Source organism: Sapajus apella, unplaced genomic scaffold (assembly GCF_009761245.1).
Source record: "Sapajus apella isolate SASKATOON/1434 unplaced genomic scaffold, GSC_monkey_1.0 scaffold122, whole genome shotgun sequence".
Classification (NCBI taxonomy): Eukaryota; Metazoa; Chordata; class Mammalia; order Primates; family Cebidae; genus Sapajus; species Sapajus apella.
In genome coordinates this window covers 8,122,034-8,144,890 of record NW_022437062.1, presented here as the reverse complement: position 1 = coordinate 8,144,890, position 22,857 = coordinate 8,122,034, and the positions used below count along the sequence as shown (strand labels likewise).

At 33.8% G+C, this 22,857-nt stretch overlaps 2 protein-coding genes across 2 annotated transcripts; one reads left to right on the top strand and one right to left on the bottom strand.

Annotated features, from left to right (window-relative positions):
* Positions 1–798: 798 nt before the first annotated feature.
* Positions 799–1,740, bottom strand: LOC116538777 (olfactory receptor 4K13). Its single transcript, XM_032261319.1, has one exon. The coding sequence runs from the start codon at positions 1,738–1,740 to the stop codon at positions 799–801; it is 942 nt and encodes a 313-aa protein (XP_032117210.1).
* Positions 1,741–14,229: 12,489 nt separating this feature from the next.
* LOC116538765 (olfactory receptor 4L1-like) lies at positions 14,230–15,167 on the top strand. Its single transcript, XM_032261311.1, is given in 2 exon segments — positions 14,230–14,680; positions 14,683–15,167. Coding segments are annotated over 2 exon segments (936 nt in total).
* Positions 15,168–22,857: the final 7,690 nt, after the last annotated feature.

Below are 22,857 nucleotides of genomic sequence, written 5' to 3'. Positions count from 1 at the left end.
GGAAAGGGAAATAACAAAGTCTTACAGCACAAGACTACATTCTGAGATTCAGAAAGAAAGAAAAAAATACTTTAAAAATGCATTTTGAAGTCGGGATCCTTGGTTACAATAATTCAATTTGCATATAAAATGTTTTCTCCATAAAATTGGTTGCTCAGTGTAAAACAACTAAGGCTGATGTGAGGTGCCCTTTATGTAAAAAAAGATCTAATGACATCTTAGAGACCTAGTAGTCAATGTTTTATTTTCTGTCTCTGGAATGGCTTTTCTGAATACTAGGTATAATATATCCAATATAAGGCATGATGTTCTTTTTGGATTTGTGCTGAAGTTGAAAGACAGTAGACATCTTCTCCCATACCCAGTTGCTTTTGGCTTCTGTTCTGTTACAGACCTAGTTGCCTAGATTGCAAAGAGAAATATGAACAGAGCTAAGAGGGAGGAGGTTATCTTGGAACAGAAGTAGTACAATGTACAAGTTTGAAAAGGAATGATCTAGGCTTGCTTTTTTCCTACCTGTCTTTTAAATTTCAGCATAAATATAGTTTTGAATTCTAAAGAGGGTCCTATGCCTTCCATTGTATGATCAGACTACATTTGACCTACCTCTCTATCTCATCTCCTCATAGAGAACTTGAACTATTAGCTGGTGTGCAAGTTATTGCAATTTTTGCCATCACTTTAATTTTGCCATTTACTTTAATGGCAAAAAGCGCAATTACTTTTGCACAAAGCTAATACATTTAAAATTAGTTTCTTAAATGTTCAAACAAACAAAAGGAGGTCTCTTCAAAAGTGTCATCTAAAAATATGTTTTAAATTTATATGCAGAGTCTTTATTTTTTTAATGGCTGCTTTTACCTCTTGATTTCTTAATGTATAAATAATAGGATTTAAAAGAGGTGTGAAAATTGTGTAAAACACAGAAAGAATTTTATCCACAGAGTATCTGTTGAAGGGCCATATGTAGATAAAGACACATGGAGCAAAGAACAGAGTCACAACTGTGATGTGAGCCGAGAGAGTGGAGAAAGCCTTAGAGGATCGACTAGCAGCATGTTGCCTAACTGAGAATATTATGATTCCATAGGAGACAAGCAAGAGGAGGAAGCAGATCAGTGACAGGAGCCCACTGTCAGCAATGACCAGGAGCTGTAGGGTGTCAGTGTCCTTGCAGGCAAGTTTAATCACAAGGGGAAGGTCACAGAAAAAGCTGTCTACAACATTGGGACCACAGAAGGGCAAATTCAACATGAAAGCCATCTGACTAGATGAGTGCATAAATCCAACTGCATAGGAGGATAACAGTAGCCCAGTGAGCATCCGTGGGCTCATGATGGTCATGTAATGGAGGGGTTTGCATATGGCAACATACCTGTCTATTGCCATGGCTACAAGCAACATCATCTCACTCCCACCCAGGAGGTGCATAAAGAACATCTGAGAGTAACATCCCCACCATGAGATGGTCTTATGTTCTCGGAGGAAATCTACAATCATCTTGGGGGTAGCAAAAGAAGCCAGGATCATATCAATGCAGGAGAGGTTGATAAGCAGAAAATACATTGGTGTGTGTAGGCGTGCATCAAAGGTCACAGTCACCAAGATGAGAAGGTTTCCTAACACAATCCCCATGAAAACCACAGAGAATCCCAAGAAGAATAAAATCTGCAGATTTTGAGATTTGGAAAGTCCCAGCAAAATAAATTCAGATACCACTGAATGGTTTGCTCTTTCCATATTGTCAACTTTATCCCATAATGATCAAAATAAGTGAGAATAAGGGGTAGGGAAATGATGCATATTGGAAAGAAGTGTTCATGTTGATGTCCAAATTTGCTACTCAGTCAAGGCACTTGAACTTGCAAGGATCCCTTTGTGGGATTTTTGTCTGCCAGTGATTTCACTAATGGCCCAGAGAAGCATACCAAATAGTAGAATTCAGAATATAAGTTTCTGGAAGACAAAAACAAAAATATTAATAGTACATGAAACCGCAAATATATAGGTTGTGAATTAGAATCAGAAGATTTCTACAGGACACTTGGGTAAGCTGTTCACTGGGTGACAAAGGAACTCTCCTTTTGAGGGTTTTCTCCTCAGTAAAATAAAGTTGAACTTTATGGTATCTAATGCCTCTTTGGGCTATAAAAATCTCTATAAGATAATGATTCTGGTGAGTTTTATTAACCTGAAAATGATATAGAAATATATTCAGAATTCTTAAGAACCATGTTTTGAAATTGGCTCTGGTACAGAAATATCAATTGGGTTCTAAGAAACTTACCATATTTCTTCCATGCTCCATTATTGCATTAATCTCTCACAGATCAGTATTAGCAGTAATCAATACACACTTTAGAAGTGTCAAATATATGTATATTTTATATAACATACGTTACATACATTTCATATATTTATATATACATTATATATATAATTTGTTCATTCAACATTTTATATTACTCACATCAAATACCTCCTCTAGATGGTTAGACAATGTATACAAACAGCCCACAGCCAAATGTAGCTAAATTTACTTCATTTTCAGCGTGTATTCATTCATTCATTTACCTGGTTATTGTTAAGTACTGGTCAGCTGGTTGGCCTGTGCATGGTTATTTGTCATAGGTTACAAAGTGACTTAGCTTGACATAACATTTATGTTGGTAAAAGAAATACAGTTCTTTCAGTATAATCATCTAAATTTATGACAAAATTTGCCATCAACCCACACTTATTACAAATGAGTTCTATTGGTTCAGCTTTTTAAAAAATTACCTTCATTGCTAATAGTTTTAATCTAGGTTTTTACAAAACACCTTCAGTAAATAAAGCATACGTAGTCATCTTTTTGTGCTGTTATCGCTTACAAGACAGGGCGAAAATACTTTTGTGAAGGTGCCTTACATGAATCCCAGGAATGGCCTTTTATTACCTTTTCATGTAACCCCATCAGCTTTCTGCAGTTTACTCTTTCAATCATCAGAAACAAACAAACAAAAAGACCACAGTCCTATATGTTTCCTTGAGATAATCCCATAGGAACCTTTATCCAACTAGGGATGTATTTTCTTCCCTGTATAAACATATCTGTTGGCTAATTTCCTGCTCTGAGAAACTTACATTGATGCAAAATATTAAATCACATCAAATATGTAATTAGATTCATTCATTTATATGTCTAAAAAGGTTATAGCTCCCTTCAGTTTTTAAGTATAATATTTAAGAATTCCTACTAATGCTGCTTCTTTTTGAAACCTAATTTTTGAAGCTGCATTTAAACAGAACAGAACAATTTTCAAATACATTCAAGGTGGTTTATAAATATTCCAGCCTCTGGAATAGTGTATATCAAAAACACTAAGTAAATATCTGTTGAATGAATAAACCATGTAGTGCATATTCAGGATCTAGACTAGGTTAGATGACTTAATCCACAGAAAAATCCACAAAATTTTGAATTTTTTTTTTATTGCATTTTAGGTTTTGGGGTACATGTGAAGAACATGCAAAATTGTTGCATAGGAACACACGTGGCAGTGTGATTTGCTGCCTTCCTCCCCATCACCTACATCTGGCATTTCTCCCCTTGCCATCTCTCCCCAGCTTCCCACCCCCACCGTCCCTCCCCTATTTCCCCCCAACTGACCCCAGTGTGTCGTGCTCCCCTCCCTGTGTCCATGTGTTCTCATTGTTTGACACCTGCCTATGAGTGAGAACATGCGGTGTTTGATCTTCTGCTCTTCTGTCAGTTTGCTGAGAATGATGGTTTCCAGGTTCATCCATGTCCCTACAAAGAACCCAAACTCATTGTTTTTGATGGCTGCATAATATTCCATGGTGTATATGTGCCACATTTTCCCTATCCAGTCTATCGTCGATGGGCATTTGGGTTGGTTCCAGGTCTTTGCTATTGTAAACAGTGCTGCTATGAACATTCGTGTGCACATGTCCTTATAGTAGAATGATTTGTATTCCTTTGGATATATACCCAGTAATGGGATTGCTGGGTCAAATGGAATTTCTATTTCTAGGTCCTTGAGGAATCGCCACACTGTCTTCCACAATGGTTGAACTAATTTACACTCCCACCAACAGTGCAAAAGTGTTCCTATTTCTCCACATCCTCTCCAGCATCTGTCTCCAGATTTTTTAATGATCGCCATTCTAACTGGTGTGAGATGGTATCTCAATGTAGTTTTGATTTGCATTTCTCTGATGACCAGTGATGATGAGCATCTTTTCATATGTTTGTTGGCCTCACGTATGTCTTCTTTTGTAAAGTGTCTGTTCATATCCTTTGCCCACTTTTGAATGGGCTTGTTAGTTTTTTTCCTGTAAATCTGTGTTAGTTCTTTGTAAATTCTGGATATCAGCCCTTTGTTAGATGGGTAAACTGCAAAAATTTTTTCCCAATCTGTTGGTTGCCGATTCACTCTAATGATTGTTTCTTTTGCTGTGCAGAAGCTGTGGAGTTTGATTAGGTCCCATTTGTCTATTTTGGCTTTTGTTGTCAATGCTTTTGGTGTTTTGGTCATGAAGTCCTTGCCTACACCTATGTCCTAAATGGTTTTGCCTAGATTTTCTTCTAGGATTTTTATGGTGTTAGGTCTTATGTTTAAGTCTTTAATCCGTTTATTTTTAAATGTCAAATTGAATGTTGAAGTATTTTAAAATCAGAAATAGAATAGCCATTTTTAAAATGCTGGTTAAAAATATGTTTTTTCTTTTTAATTGTCTTTTTAAAAAAGTAGTTTATGCTAATGGAAAGAAAGCACATCACAAATAACAGAAAGATCACGGACTGTGAACACTAAGAGTTTCTTAGATAACTTTTCAGAAAAACAATACACATTCCAGTACAGTGTATGTGTGTTAGTGTTGTGGATATTAATATTTACATTTATATCATGTTTATTAAGACTGCAGTTTTTATATGTATATTTTTCTTGATCATTTACTTATTACAATAAAATATGTTTATATGAATATATAGAAACATAACTTATATATATATATATATATTTTATTGCACTTTAGGTTCTGGGGTACTTGTGAAGAACATGCAGGATTATTGCATAGGTACACGCATGGCATTGTGGATTGCCGCCTCCATCCCCATCACCTGTATCTGGCATTGCTCTCCATGTTATCCCTCCCCAACTCCCTTCCCCCTGCTATCCCTCCCCTAGTCCCTCCACCACAGACCGCAGTGTGTAATGCTCTCCTCCGTGTGTCCTTGTGTCTCATTGTTCAACACCTTCCTAAGAGTGAGAACATGCGGTGTTTGATTTTCAGTTATTGTGTCAGTTTGCTGAGAATGATGGTTCCTGGGTTCATCCATGTCCCTACAAAGGACACAAACTCATCATTTTTTATGGCTGCATAGTATTCCATGGTATATATGTGCCACATTTTCCCTGTCCAGTGTATCATCGATGGGCATGTGGGTTGGTTCCAATCTTTGGTATCGTAAACAGTGCTGCAATGAACATACATGTGCATATGTCTTTATAATAAAATGATTTATAATCCTTTGGATATACACCCAGTAATGGGGTTGCTGGGTCAAATGGAATTTCTATTTCTAGGTCCTTGAGGAATCACCACACTGTCTTCCACAATGGTTGAACTAATTTACACTCCCATTAACAATGTAAAAGTATTCCTTTTTCTTCATATCCTCTCCAGCATCTGTTGTCTCCAGATTTTTTAATGATCACCATTCTAACTGGCATGAGATGGTATCTCAATGTGGGTTTGATTTGTATTTCTCTAACGACCGGTGATGATGAGCATTTTTTCATGTTTGTTGGCCTCATATATGTCTTCTTTTGAAAAATGTCTGTTCATATCCTTTGCCCACTTTTGAATGGGTTTGTTTGCTTTTTTCTTGTACATCTGTTGTAGTTCTTTGCAGATTCTGGATATTAGCCCTTTGTCAGATGGGTAGTTTGCGAACATTTTTCCCATTCTGTTGGTTGCCGTTTCACTCTAACGATTGTTTCTTTTGCTATGCAGAAGCTCTTAAGTTTAGTTAGATCCCATTTGTCTATTTTGACTTTTGTTGCCATTGCTTTTGGTGTTTTGGTCATGAAGTCCTTGCCTATGCCTATGTCCTTAATGGTTTGCCTAGGTTTTCTTCTAGGGTTTTCATGGTGTTAAGTCATGTTTAAGTCTTAAATCCATCTGAAGTTAATTTTAGTGTAAGGTGTCAGGAAGGGGTCCAGTTTCTGCTTTCTGCACACGGCTAATCAGTTTTCCCAACAGCATTTATTAAACAGGGAATCCTTTCCCCATTGCTTGTTTTTGTCAGGTTTGTCAAGTGGTGAATTTAACATGGACTAAACAAAGACTTCAAAATAAGTGACAAATGTCAATTAATTTTAATTTATTCATAACATCCCTTGTTAGCAAGTTATTCATATAAAGTATGAAGCCTGAGGTACATGGTATACCAGAATCATCAATGTAATTAATTCTGTAAAGCAATACCTTGTAAAACAAACATTTATTGTGATGTTTTATAGTTAAATGGCAATCATTATGAAACCCTTTTTTGCTACATATATTCTCTGAATATCTCACTGCAAGGTACCTAAATCAAAAAATAATTGTTTATATTCTATCGAACACAAAACAATTGTACCATTTCTAATGTCACACTTTAAATTATTCAACACAACTTACTTTAAAAATGTCTACTTCTTTAGTATGTTTCATATTATACATAATATTCACTTTTAATAGTACATTTATAACATATACACATAAATTACATTGAGGAACTATGAGCAGAACAGTTTGAAGATTATTCTTTTTAAAAATAACCCACAAAGTTGCTAGAGGGAAGATAAGGGGAGAGCTTGAGGGTAATGTGAGTGAAAGGAAGCTCCAGTAAATCAAGGCTGTCTACTCTACACTTACTATATTACAGCCAATCAACTAACACTCAACACTCCCATGGCTATTTTAATCAAGCTACCACTCAGAAAGAGCCATAGCATATTACAGGGCCAAAAATTAGATGTAAGCATCTCTCCTGGTCATACTAGGCAGAATCCTCAGTGGTTTAACAACTCCCACTGAAATTTGGATTCCCAGAGCTCTAACAAATCTGCCTCCAAAATGGTTCACATCTGTTTCAAAAAGACAGAAAGTAGAATGCAGAATCATATACAGGGCATCACAGAGAATACAAAGCAGATTTTTAATTTTGAATAACCTCTTCAACAAGTTGTTCCTCATACTGTGCCTTTACATCAGGTAAGTAAAAATATTGTAGCAAGCTGATTTAATATATCTTCAATATCCTAAGGATGAGGCTTTGACATGTAAGGTATTAGATCCTCTTTAATTGGGAGACCACAAAATAATATCTCACAAAGAGCTGAAACCAACAATTTATATGAAAATTGAAAGAAAATACGCCCTCAAAATGATATTGCAGAGTAAAGTTAGGCAGTAGATGGTAAGTGATTAAATGTGATGAATAAACAACAACAAAAAAAGGTAAATTCTAATCATTAAAAAAACTTGTACTGTCATTGAAAATAATAGAAAAGCTAGCAACTCATTTTTGCAAATAGGGAATTTTCTTTTTCATAAAGTTTCAGGTGTTGACAGAACATGTAAATAAACATACCATATAGACAGTTGAAGAAAGAACTGGTGAGAGATAGAATTAGTGATCATAACTAGATATTTGGAAAGTCTCCATGTAAAACTTACCATTAAACCATAAACACAAAGGAGATCTTAGAAGAATAATGAGGAAGAAGTCCTTAGAAGATGTACATAGTCAAGGGAATAAAGATATTGTAAATAATTTAGAAATCTCAATATGAGTATTCTAAATAGTAGAGACAGCAGAATAGCAAGCTTCCAAATCCAGAAGGCAGCTAAAAATATAAATTCAAATAGAGGACTACAAGAAATTTTAAAACTAGATTAAATTGGATTTACAGTATGTCCTTGATTATTTTAAAGTGAAATATATTTGAGTTCAAGAAGCTGGATGGTACTAGAAAACTGTATTTAAAAATACAAAAATTATTTAAGAGAATTTTAACTTTAGGGAGAAAAAAAGTATAATGGTTTATAGCATATAATTCATGTACTAAAACAATTCACTCATTTAAAGTATACATTTCAATGATTATTATTATATTTGCATAGTTGTGCAACCATCACCACAATCATCAATCCATTTTCATCACCACAAAAAGCAACATCATGCCCATTTACAGGCAAGCTTTGGCCAAAAGCAAGCACTAATATCCTTTCTGTCTTATAGATTTGCCTTTCCTGGGTATTTTCTATAAGTAGAATTATATAGCCTGTAGTCTTTTGTGTCACACTTATTTTATTAAGCATAATATTTTTGAGGTTCATCTCTGTTTTAGTATAATTAGGTATAATTTTTTGCAAATTATAAAATTAGTCAAAATTGAGATTATTTTCTTCAAATGACAAACAAGAAAAGCAAATATTTACTTGAAAAAATTATTTTTATATTAAGTAATATGTATTATATATGCATGAGCAAGAGCAGAAATGTTTATATTCAACTACTTAATAAAATCAGTCTTGGTCAATTCCTTTCCTAAGAGGGATTTATACAAAAATTCCCAGGATTGTAATCTTGGATTTACACAAATGACATAGATTCAACACATTCCCCGTCAGTGCCATCCTCTGCCTTGCCATGAGTTTATACCTACACTATCTTACCTAATACTCTTGATATCTCTTGGGGGTGGTTCTGCCTCTCTGACCTGGGAAGATTTACTTAATTATGTAGATCTTGATTTTTCATTTACTAAATGAGATGTGTAGAATAATAGATTACAAAGTTCTCTCTTAGCCCTAATATATTATTCTACTTTCAATTTCCTTTAGAGCATATCATAAATTATTTAGTAAAAATAATTTTTATAAAATGTACAGTTGATTATTCAAGGGAAAGAAAATTGTCCTCATTAATAGAATTATCTAAACTATATGATAATTAATTTTCATTAATCTGTATAGCTTTTGTACCCTAAATTATGAAAATAGGTATACTGTATTGAGTGTAGACCTAGAGAAATAGTTTTAGGAAGCCAGCTTAGAAAGGGAGAACAGTAGTAAGAAGGGCAAATGCTTAGAAAGCCATCAACATAAATAAATGTCAGGTTTTCCTCTGAAATAAAAGGTCAGATTAAAGCTTTCTTAATCAGCTTATGCTTAATTGTGTTGACTTCTTACCTAAGTGTTTCTATTGTCAGTGCATCAAAAAGCATAAAATCCCACATAGCAAAGTTATTCACCCTCAAATTACAGCTGGTATCTTCATTCTGCCTAGCAATTGTCAACCCTTGTTATTTTCCCAAGAGTGTCTAGTTATTGTTATTACTGTTACAAAAGTCTCAAAAGCAAAATTCTTGCTCATTTACATGACAAGCATGCAACACAACCCTGTAAAGAAGGTGTGGCCATCCATGCAGGCTCCTCCAGGGCCACACCTGTCATTGAGTACCTTCAGTGTGTTCCTGCAGGCTGACCTACAGAAACTGCATTACATCATCTTTATCTTTATTTTCTCTGATTTGCAACTATTATCCATTTCTTAAAAATATCTAAGACAGGAAAACAATTGAGGTAGTTATGTTTGGAGGATGATAATACAGTATTTTGACAAAAAACTGAGGAAGAATGTAAATAAGGAGAGAGTTACAGGTCATTGGAGAACCCAGGCATTTCCTATTCATCTAAATATCTTAATCCAGTGTCCTTTCTGAATATATCACTCTTCCTATGCACTGCTCTCCATTCTTTTCCTTGTATAGTTGCTCACACATTTTCTACTCCTCATCCTTTTTTATTTACTGTAAAAAAATTTTTTAAAGTGTTTTGAAAACAATAAACCATGCCTGAAGTCATATATAATAAAAGTGTCACTTGAAATTGATATCTATTTTTCTAAACCTCTTATGACATTTTGCATATACCTTGTACCAAATCACATGTTTTCTTACATGGCTCATTTGCTATTTTTTGTTTGATAATTAATGTCTCTCTAGATTGTAAAGTCTCTAGATATGGGGCATTGATTCATTCTGTATGAAAAAATAATTCAGTTAATCATAACAGAGAGGGATCCCAACATGCTTGTTGAATCAGATCCCCAAACCCATTTGTATGGAACATTTGAATTCAATCAATAATTGACACTTTTGCCATAAATATATAGCAATTTAATTTGCTTATAGTATTTAATTTCTGAAACAATATGGTATATTGATATAAGCCCAAATTCTGGTGTCAAACTAACTCAGCTTCAATACTAGCTCTCATCCATGTTAGCTGTGTACCCATGAATAAGTCATTAACTATTTGAATGTCACAGTTTCCTTACATGCAACATGAAGACAAAAATTGTACTTACATCATGGTATTGTCATGAAAATTAAATAAATTAATGTATATGAAACACTTAGAATGGAGCCTGGCACAAACTAATTGCTTAATTGTTGTTGACCACTTTCGATCACTCTAGATCCTATGAACACTGTCTAAAAAACGGAGTAAAGATGATTTAGTATTAAACAACTTCACACCCAAATGGAAACAATACATTAAGACTAAATCACTTTACTCTTTACTTCTAAACCACCACATTTATACACACATGGACAATACACAAGTTCTTCACTTTGAACAATGGTAACACAGAGGATTTAAAAGAAAAACAAGCTCTAAAAGAACTGAAGCTGAGTCCGTGTTTCCTGTAATTCTCAGTACAGGATACCTCAGAGATATTGCTGGTTTGGTTTCAGACCACTACAATAAAGTCAATTTCACAATAAAGTGAGTCACAGTTTTTTTGGTTTCCTAGTACATATAAAATCTATGTTTATACTTTACTGTGGCCTATTAAGTATGTAATAGCATTTTTGGCTAAAAAAAAAAACATACCCTAATTTTTAAAAAATGTTCATGGTTATCTGAGCCTTTAACAAGGTGTAATCTTTTTTGCCAGTTGACAGTCTTGCTTTAATGTTGATGAGTGCTGACTGATCAGGGTATTGGTTGCTGTCAGTTGGAATGGATGTGGCAATTTCTTAAAATAAGATAATAATAAAATTTCCCATATCAATTGACTCTTCATTTCACAAACTATTTATTTATAGTATGTGATGCTGTTTGATACCATTTAACTCACATTAGAACTTATTTAAAATCAAGCCAATTCTCTTCAACCTTGCTATCATCTACATTTATGGAATATTCTAAATCCTTTGCTGTCATTTCAACAATGTTCACAGCATCTTTACCAGGAGTAAGTTCCATTTCTCCCAACCCCCCAAAAAACTCTTTCTTTGCTCATTCATAAGAAGCAACTTCTCAGATATTAAAGTTTTTTCATGATATTGCAGCAATTCAGTCACATCTTCAGGACTGTCTTCTAATTCTAGATTTCTTGTTGTTTCTACCATATTTGCAATTACTTTCTCCATGGAAAGTCTTCTTCGTGGAAATTTTTCTCCATGGAAGTCTTGAACTCTTCAAAGTAATCCATGAGGGTTGGAATCAGCTTCTTCCAAACTCCTGTGAATGTTGATATTTTGATCTCCTTTCATGAATCATGAATGTTCTTAATGGCATCTAAAATGGTGAATTATTTCCTGAAAGTTTTAAGTTTACTTTGCCCAAATCTATCAGAGGAATGATTGTCTATGGCAGCTATAGCCTTACAAAATTTCTTAAATACTAAGATTGAAAATCAAAATTACTCTTTGCTCCATGGGATGCAGAATGAATGTTAAATCAGCAGGCACATGAACAACATTAATCTCCTTGCATATCTCCAGCAGAGCTCTTGAATAACTAGGTGCATTGTCAATGAGCAGTAATATTTTCAAAGGAATCTTTTTTCTGGGCAGTAATTGTTAGTAGTGGTCTTCAAATATCCAGTAAACCATGCTGTAGACAAATGTACTGCTATCCAGGCTTTGCTGGTCCATTTACAGAGGAAAGGCAGAGTAGATTTATCATAATTCATAAAGGCCTAGAATTTTTTGAATGATAAATAAGCACTGGCCTCAAGTTAGCAGCTACATTAGCTTTTAAAAGAAGAATCACCCTGTTTATTGAAGTTTTGAAATCAGGTATTGGTTTCTCTTCTCTAGTTATGAAAATCCTAGACATCATCACCTTCCAATAGAAAGCTATTTCATCTATATTGAAAATCTGTGGTTTAGTGCAGCCATCTTTATCAATAATCTTAGCCAGATATTCTAGATAACTTTCTGCAGCTTCTATATGAGCACTTGCTATCTCACCTTGTCGTTTTATGTGATGAGAATAGCTTCTTTCTTTAAACCTCATGAACTAACCTCCGCTAGCTTCAAACTTTTATTCTGCAATGTCCTCTCCTCTCCCAGATTTCATAGAATTGAAGAGAGTTAGGGTCTTACTCTGGATTAGGCTTTGGCTTAAGGGAATGTTGTAGTTGATTCAAACTTTTATGTGGATCACTAAAAGTTTCTCCATATCAGCAATAAAGATGGTTCACTTTGTTATCATTCATGAGATCACTAGAGTAGCACATTTAATTTCCTTTCAGAATTTTTTATTTGCATTCACAATTGACTAACTGGTGCAAGAGCCCTAGCTTTTATCCTGTCTCAGCTTTAGACATACTCTTCTCACTAAGCTTTATAACTTCTGTCCTGAAGAGCTTTTTTACAGATTTTATTGTTTGAAGCAGTTTTAAGTTCACAGGGAAATTTAGCAGGAAGTACAAGAGTTCCCATATGCCCTCTGATGCCACATATGGTCCTCCCCACCATTAAAAACCTGAACCTCAGTGGTACATACATTACACTTAAGAACCTACATTGCCACATTATCTCCCCAATTTGTAGTTTACATTATGATTTATTCTTGATGTTACGCGTGCTGTGGGTTTTGACAAATATATTATGTATTTCCAAGTCGAGTAGATACAGAATTGTTTCACCACCCTATAAATCCTCTGTATTTCTCCCATTTCTTGTTTTCTCCCTTCATTCTAACCTCTGGAACCCATTGATCCTTTTACTGTCTCCAGGATTTTTTCTTAGTTTATTTCAAGTAAAAGACATGAAACTATTCCTTTTACTTGAACACTTAGAGGCCATTGTAAGGCTACTTACTGGCCTAATTCCAATATTGTTGTGTCTCAAGGAATAGAGAGACCTGAAGAAATTGAGAAAGATAAGGGCAGAGTAGTTTGGTGGAGCAGTTAGAAACAACATTTATCAATTGCCTGCCATTCTACATGAGCACAGTTTGTGGTGACCCAAAATAATTAAAATAGTAACATAAAAGACTACTGGTTACAGATTAAAGAACATGTATAACAATAATAACAAAGTTTGAAATAAATATTTTGGGAATTACCAAAATGTGACACAGAGACATAAAGTGAGCACATGCTGTTGGAATAGTGGCGCCAGCAGACTTGCTGGATCCAGGGTTGTCAGCAATCTCAGTTTATACCCTCAGTTTATAAAACATTGAATAACTGCAAAGCACAATATAGTGAAACATAATAAAAGGAGGTATGCTTGTATATTAAAAAGAAAAAATTGTTTTTAATAAATTTAGATACTTTATTTCATGTATAATTAGCTTTTGATTTGTGTATGTGTGTGTGTGTATGTGCGTGCTCACTTAATTTTTTTTGTTTGCTTGTTTGGTTTAGAACCGTAGAAAAGCTTTCATAAATTACTTCAGAAATATAGAACAATGTAATTCTTCATTTTCTAAATCTTGTATTCCTTATATATTTGGATAACATAATCTCAAGAAGTGCAGGTGCAGAATACTATAATAATAAAAGGCAAAAATAATAGCAATTAGTATCTAATCTTCATATGTGAACAATTTAGTAAGAAAGTCAAGATCCATTAATAAGAATATTATCTGATGGAATAAGACAATAGAAAATGGAACTTGGACTTCTTCAAATGTTTTGTAATTCCTGCATATCTATAGAAATATTGTTTCAAAGTGATATAATACATAAGCTAATCTCAGATTTTAAATATTGCTGTATTGATATTTTTAAAATTATATATCTCATATCATCAACTATTATCAACTAATAGAAATAAGAAAATATTGATTTTAACTGTGACTTATTTTTTAATTCTCTTTGTATGTGAAGAACTTCTGAAACCTTTCTGAGTTGAGTAAATGGATTTTAAAAATGGATCTCTAGTGACTGAGTTTATTTTACTAGGATTTTCTGGACGATGGGAACTTCAAATTTTCTTCTTTGTGACATTTTCCTTGATCTATAGTGCTACTGTGGTGGGAAACATTCTCATTATGGTCACAGTGACATGTAGTTCGACCCTTCATTCTCCCATGTACTTTTTCCTTGGAAATCTGTCTTTTTTGGACATGTGTCTCTCCACTGCCACAACACCCAAGATGATCATAGATTTGCTCACTGAACACAAGGCCATTTCTGTGTGGGGCTGCATGATCCAGATGTTCTTTATGCACTTATTTGGGGGTGCTGAGATGACACTTCTGATAATCATGGCCTTTGACAGGTATGTAGCCATATGTAAACCCCTGTACTACAGGATAATCATGAGCCACAGGCTGCTAAAGGGGTTTGTGACACTTTCATGGATAATTGTTTTATACACACCATGAGCCAGATAGTTTTAACAGTGAACTTGCCTTTCTGTGGCCACAATGTCATAAACAACATATTTTGTGATCTTCCCCTCGTGATCAAGCTTGCTTGCGTTGAAACATACACCCTGGAATTATTTGTCATTGCTGACAGTGGGCTGCTCTCTTTTACCTGTTTCATCCTCTTGCTTGTTTCTTACATTGTCATCCTGGTCAGTGTACCAAAAAAATCTTCAGATGGGCTCTCCAAGGCTCTGTCCACATTGTCTGCCCACATTATTGTGGTCACTCTGTTCTTTGGACCCTGTATTTTTATCTATGCCTGGCCATTCAGTAGTTTGGCAAGCAATAAAACTCTTGCTGTATTTTATACGGTTATCACACCCTTACTCAATCCAATTATTTACACTCTGAGAAATAAGAATATGCAAGCGGCCATGAGAAAATTATGGTTCCAAAATGTTAGCTCTGCACAGAACTTCTAGATGTTAGCACCGTATAATTAACTTTTAAATACTATGATAAGATAGTTTGAATAGATTATGTATAATGTATCATTTCACTTTTCTTATGTTGTAATCATAATCAATATAAACAATACTAAATTAAATTTTACGTTTAAGACTTTTTTATAAACCTAAGGATAATTAGAGATCTGCAGCAAAATAGACATAAAAATAGACATAAATAGACATAAAAAGATTATTGAATATTTTAATGATATACATTCAATATATTCATTACTAAAGAAACAACTACAAATGAATATATAAATATTATTGAGATTATTTTAATGTATATTGATAATTAATGTTATTCTATTAAATGAGGTACCATGAACATGTCATAAATTAAATAACGTTAATGAGAAAAACAATTCTAATTTCTTGAATCAATGGAGGCAAAAAATAAGAATGAGTCCACAAATTGAACAGTACAGTGATTATAAGATGCCAGAAGAAAAAAGGCCAATGGAAGAACAATTTCAATAGAATTACAAAGAATAATCCTTGAAACCAAATGTTCTGAGGAATGTAAGTATACACAGCTGACTTTCAAACTTCAATAAATAAAAGTAAAAGCAAAAGCCTTTTTATTTTGTGTAATACACCATGTAGCTTTACCTTTCTAAGGGCTTTACATAAAATTACAGCTATATTTTCTTCTGTTAGAATTCTAACCCTTTTTGCAGTTACAATCTAAATCTGATGTTTGTGCATGTTGGAGAGGGTAGTGAGAAGTGTATTCAAAATTTGAAATAGTATGCATTGATGGTTAAGCTTACATATTTTCTCTTAATGAAAGACACGATCATTTCTTGCTTGTGCTAGGTGATAGAGCTTTGTAACTAATCCTAAAACGGTTACATAAATCCTTTCCTCTATTCAATGCATTCTCTACAAGCTGCCAGAGTGAGATTATACAAATGTAATTCTCAATTAAACTATTAAAACTATTTTATGGCATGAAGACTTAGGTTCGAATTCTTAACTGGCCTTCATAATATGGCATGCTTCTGGAATTTTACTCCAATCTCTTATTTTCCATAATAGTAGAGTTACATTGTCCTTTTTTCAAGTTCTCAAAAACACCAGACATCTTGTTAACTAAGGACTTTTTCTAAACTCTTCCCTTTACCTAAAATAATCTTTCATCTCCTCTTCATCCAGCTAACAAGCTCTCAGAAGACCCAGATGAAATATTATATTTTAGATTACTTTTCCTACATGTTCTTGGCCAGTTTAGATTTCCCTGTTTTACTCATTTATGGCATACTACAATTCCATCCTTCTCATATATTATGGTAATTATTGCTTGTGTAATTATATATTAATATGTGCTTTATTTTAGCCTGTGAGTTCTATAGATGTCAAGCACCTAGAACAGCTTGATACATAGTAGTTCATACATATTGAATAAAGAAAAGTAGGTCATACATATTGAAATAACTATATTCTAGAATTATAATATTTGATTTAACCTACTACGATGGAAAACATCACAATAAATATTTGTTTTACAAGGTATTCTTTACCATGAGATGTGATATGTTGAGAAGATAAGTACACAGGACATATGGTACTCATATATTTCCATAATGAAATTACAGGAATTAGAGCTCTGTAATTAAATCCAAAAAGAATTAAATACATAATAAATTTAGAGCAAATGGAAGAGAAGAAATACAACAAGTTTAGAATACTTGCTATTACAAATTATATTGGACTCTTTGCTACATAGCAAACTACAGTAACAAGAAACTTCACAGGCATACATTATAACACACCCCAAATTAAGGAAATTTCAATCATTTAAAAGGTAAAATATGCATCCATTTGTAGAAAGGATTATATTCTAGTTGATAAAATACTGTGTAAGAGTTTTGTATCTGTCAGTATAGCACACTCAGCATCTATATTTGCTAAACTTATTTAAAACATCTTTTAAATTACTTAAAGCTATTTTTTAAAAAGCAAAATCACACCTGAGGCCCAATATAAAGCTTTAGTTCTATTCCAGGAAGGTAAACCAGCACTGAACCATTGCCCTCTCTGAGAACATCTATATATTTATTGCCTAGAGCTTCTAGAAATAGAAGTTTAAAATTGAGAAACCACTGTGCATTGGACTTTGAGGCTGAACAGGTAAGGAAATAGACTGGAGGCAATGCTGAGGGTTCAGATTCTGGAAAAAAAAAAAAAAAAAAAAAAAAAGTGTAAGAAAGCCAGCCTAACAAAAGTGGACATCAAGAAAAAAAAGTGTGTCTCAGCCTTGATTTATGAAGATTAAAGTAAATACTTTTCTAAGAAGGGTATGGCAGAAATAAAGACAAATTCTCACTGAAAATAAAATACATTTGTAGAGATTAATCTTTAAGCCTCAGCTCAGATAACTCAAGAATTAGAGTGACATCATCCAAAATACAGAAGGGCCACCCATTCATATCCTCCCATAATAAGAATTCTGAGCCAGAAACATCAGCAACTGTGGACCTTGTGGTTCCTAAGCCTGTAACAGCTGAAGTCATTGTGGTGCTGACAATGACTTCAACAGTCACAGGCTTAGGAACCACAACAGTTTTCTCAATATTCCTAAACAGGCCTACTGTAGAAGGGCAACCACAGAAAAGCTGGGCTGCAAGGATTGCAATGCATTCCTATTTTATCCAATGCACAGACATCGAAACATGACCATAAGAATCAAGAACAACCAGAGAAACTGACATCACTGGCATAAAATAAGATGCAAACCGATGATCCTAAAGAGATGGAGATCTATGATCTGCCTGAGAAATAACTCAAACTACCTGTTTTTAAGGAAGCTCAGTTAACTTAAAGAGAATTCAGAGACAATTTTAAAATTTGTCAGAGAAATTTAACATAGAGATTAAAATGATGATAAAAATCAAATAGTAGCTTTGAAGCTGAAAAATACAATTAATAAAATAAAGTTCAGTTGAAAGCATCATTACCAAAAATAGGTGAAGCAGAAAAAAGAATCAGTGAGTTAGAAAGACAGGCTATTTAAAAATACTCAGAGAAGAAAAAACAACAGGATTAAAAGGAACAATGAAAGTTTGTAAGATTTATGGGACAGCATTTAAAGAAGATATTTGTGTTATTTGGGTTTAGAAGCGAGTAGAAAATGATAAAGCATTATAAAACTTATTTAAAAAATAACAGAAAACTTAACAAACCTGGAGAGAGATACATACACTCAGGCACAAAAGGCACCAAGTCAGGTGCAATCCCAATAATAATGCCAAAAGATATAGTATAATTAAACTGTATAAGATGAAAGGCAGAGAGAGGATCCTGAAAGGAGCAAGAGAAAAGAAACAAGTAACATACAAGAGAGTTCCCTATACCTGACAGCAGCCTTCCCAAAACAAACAGAAAAAGCCTTATAGGCAAGAAGGAGTTGGGATGAGATATTTAAATACTAAAGAAAAAAAACCTAGCAGCCAAGAATACTGTATCCAGAAAAGCAATACTTGAGTGTTGAAGGATATATAAAGACTTTTCCAGACAAATGAAAGCTGAGAGAGTTTATTACCACCAGACCTATCTCACAAATGTTAAAGGGAACATTTCAAATTAAAAGGAAACTATTAAGTAGTATAAAAAATATGAAGGTATAAAACTCACTGATAAAAATAATGTACAGTCAAACTCAATATATTTTAATACTGTAATCAAGCTGTGTAAACTACCTATATATTTAGCATGGCCATTAAAAATAGAACTCTGAGGGGGCTGAATGCAAGGATTGATTCAGCCCAGGAGTTTGAGGCTTTGGTGAGCTATGACCATGCCACTGCACTCCATCCTGGACAACAGAATAGGACCTTGTCTCATAAAAAAGTAATTCACAAGTTCTGAAATTGAATCAGTAATAAAAAATCTACCAATCAGAAAAAGCCCTGGACCAGATGGTTTCACAGCCAAATTCTACCAGATTTAAAAAAAAGAGCTAGTACCAATCCTGAAATTATTCCAAAATATCAAAAAGGAGATACTCCTCCCCAACTTATTCTATGAGGCCAGCATTATTCCAAAATCTGGCAGAGACACAACAACAAGAAAAGAAAACTTCAGGCCAATATTCTTGATAAACATAGACACCCAAATCATCAGCAAAATACTAGGAAATCAAATCTAATAGCATATCTAAAAGCTAATATTACCACAATCAAGAAGGCTTTATTCCTGCAACGCACGGTTGATTCAACATGTGCAGATCAATAAATTAGATTCATCACATAAACAGAACTAAAAATAAAACCCAGTGATGATGAGCATTTTTTCATATGTTTGTTGGCCTCATGTATGTCTTCTTTTGTAAAGTGTCTGTTTACATCCTTTGCCCACTTTTGAATGGGCTTGTTTGTTTTTTTCTTGTAAATCTGTTTTAGCTCTTTGTAAATTCTGGATATCAGCCGTTTGTCAGATGGGTAAACTGCAAAATTTTTTTCCCATTCTGTTGGTTGCTGATTCACTCTAATGGCTGTTTCTTTTGCCATGCAGAAGCTGTGGAGTTTGATTAGGTCCTATTTGTCTATTTTGGCTTTTGTTGCCAATGCTTTTGGTGTTTTGGTCATGAAGTCCTTGCCTACCTATGCAACAATCTTGTATGTTCTTCACATGTACCCCAAGACCTAAAATGCAATAAAAAATAAAAAATAATAAAAATAAATAAAAAATAAAACCCACATGATCTTATCAACAGACATAGAAAAAGATTCTTGTAAAATTCAACATCCTTTTATGTTAAAAAATAAACCCTCAACAAACAAGCCATCAAAGAAACATACCTCAAAATAATAAGAACCATATATGACAAACTGACAGCCAAAATCATACTGAATGGGCAAAAGCTGGAAGCATTTTTCCTGAGAAATGAAACAATATAAGAAAGCTCACTCTCACTACTTTTATTCAACATAGTACTGGAAGTCCTAGCCAGAATATTCAGGTGAGTGAGTGTGCGATGTGTGTGTGTGTGTGTGTGTGTGTGTGTGTGTGTGTGTGTGTGTGTGAGAGAGAGAGAGAGAGAGAGAGAGAGAGAGAGAAATAAACATAGCAAAAGATAAAGTCAAACTATATGTCCTCATAAATAATATGATTCTATACCTAGAAAACTTACAGAATCTCTGCCCAGAGACTCCTAGATCTGAAATCAACTTCAGTAAAGTTTCAGGATACAAAATCAATGTACAAAAATTATTGGCGTTTCTATACATCAATAATGTCCAAGCTTAGACCCAAATCAAGAAGGCAGTTTCATTCACAGCAGCCGCAAAAAGAATAAAATACCAAGAAATATTGCTAACCAGGGAGGTGAAAGATCTCTGCAATAAAACTTACAAAACATTGCTAAAATAGATCAGATATGACACAAACAAATGGAAAGAAATCCTATGCTCATAAATTAGAAGAATCAATATCATTAAACTAGCCATGCTGCCCAAAGCAATTTACAGATTAAATACTATTTTTCTCAAACTACCAATATTATGTTTTACAGAATTCAATAGTAAGTATTCTACAATTCAAATCAAACCCCAAAAGGAGCCCAAATAGCTAAATCAATTCTGATCATAAACAACAAGAGGCATCACACTACCCAACTACAAGCTATACTATGAGGCTACAGTAACAAAACAGCATGTTACTGCTGCAAAAACAGACACATAGGCCAATGAAACAGAAGAGGGAACCCAAAAATAAAGCCAAATACTTACAATCATCTGATCTTCAACAAAGTTAACAATAATATGCAATGGAAAAAAGACTACCTATTCAATAAACTGTGTTGCAATAACTGGCTAGCCATATGCCATAGAATGAAACTGGATCTCTTCCTTTTACCTTATACAGAAATCAACTCACTATGAATTAAAGACTTAACTGTAAGATATAAAATTATAGAAACCCTAGAAACAAACCTAGGACATATCATTTAGGCATTGGCAAAGATTTTATGACTAGGTCTCCAAAATTAATGGTAACAAAAACAAATCATATCTAAATACTTCTGCACAACAAAAGAAACAGTTGACAGCATAAACAGACATCCTACAGGTTGGGAGAAAATATTTGTAAACTATGCACCAAACAAAATTCTAATATCCAGAATCTATAATGAACTTAAACAAGCAAACAAGAAAAAAAAACCTTGTTAAAAAGTAGCCAAAAGACAAGAAGAGATACTTCTCAAAAGAAGACATATATGTGGCCAACAGGCATATGAAAAAATGTTCCACATCACTAGTCATTAGAGAAATGCAAATCAAAACCAAAATGAGATACCACATCTCACAAAAGTCAGAATGGCTATTACAGAAATTAAAAAAAAAAAAAAGAAAAACACAGATATTGGTGAGTTTGCAGAGAAAAGGGAACTCTTATGCACTGCTGATGAGAATGTAAATTAGTTCAGCCACTGTGGAACGCAGTTTAAAGGTTTCTCAAAGAACTTAAAACTACCATTTGACTCAGCAATCTCATTACTAGGGTATTCATCCAAATGAATAAAGAGAATTCTACCAAAAAGAAACACAAACTTCTATATTCATTAAAGCACTGTTCACAATAGCAAAGACATGGAATCAACCCAGATGCCCATTAGTGTTGGACTGAATTTAAAAAAAAAAGAGTAGCACATATACACTATTGAATACAATGCAGCCATAAAAACAATGAAATCTTGCCATTTGCAGCAACATGGATGTAGTTGGAGGCCATTACCTAAGTGAATTAATACAGAAAGGGAAAACCAAATACTGCATATTCTCATTTGTACATGGAAGATGAACACTGAGTACACATGGGCACAAAGAGGGAAACAATAAACCTACTTGATAGTGTAGGGTGGGAAGAGAATGACGGTCAAAAAACTACCTATTGGATACTCCACTCACTACCTGGGTGATAAAATTATTTGTACACCAAACCCCAGTGACATGCATTTCACCCATGTTACAAACCTGCACATGTACCTACTAAACCTAAAATAAAAGTTGAAAAATAAAATATATGGGTATTTTTCTCTAGTTACAAATATATTAGAAAAAATAGTAATAGCTGCAATAATCTGTTTAGGGATATGCAACGTTTAAAGGTGTAAAGAGGAGTTAGCACATACAGTTTTTTTTTTTTAAATGTGATCTAAGTTATATGTTTAAAATAACCTGTACATGATAGGTCCAATAGAGCCATAATTATTGGTCAACACTTATAACTTGGATTCAGATATGTTATAATTCTTTGATTAAACTATGTATATATCTTTAGATAGCGCCCTGTAAATATAGAATGCAAGCTTATGCCCACTGTATATATCGTCCCTTGAAGATGAGTAATTGTCTCATCTAGAATAAAATAGGTCGATATCATCAACTTGTCCCAGTGGCTGGTTATTCTGTCTACAAGATGGTATCAGATTAGGGGGTTAAAGTTGGTTTCGTTGATGACATTTATTGCACCATAGCAAGCATGACCTTGGTGAGTAGGAAGCCATGCAGTGGGTCCAGACAGAAATTCCTTTTCTACTATTATGACTACTTCAATAATAGTGAGTAGTTTATATCAACTGGATGAGGCATTATGTTATTTGTTTCATGACTTTTTTGATGCTCTCTAGTGAATATTAATATCAAATAACTCAGGTTTT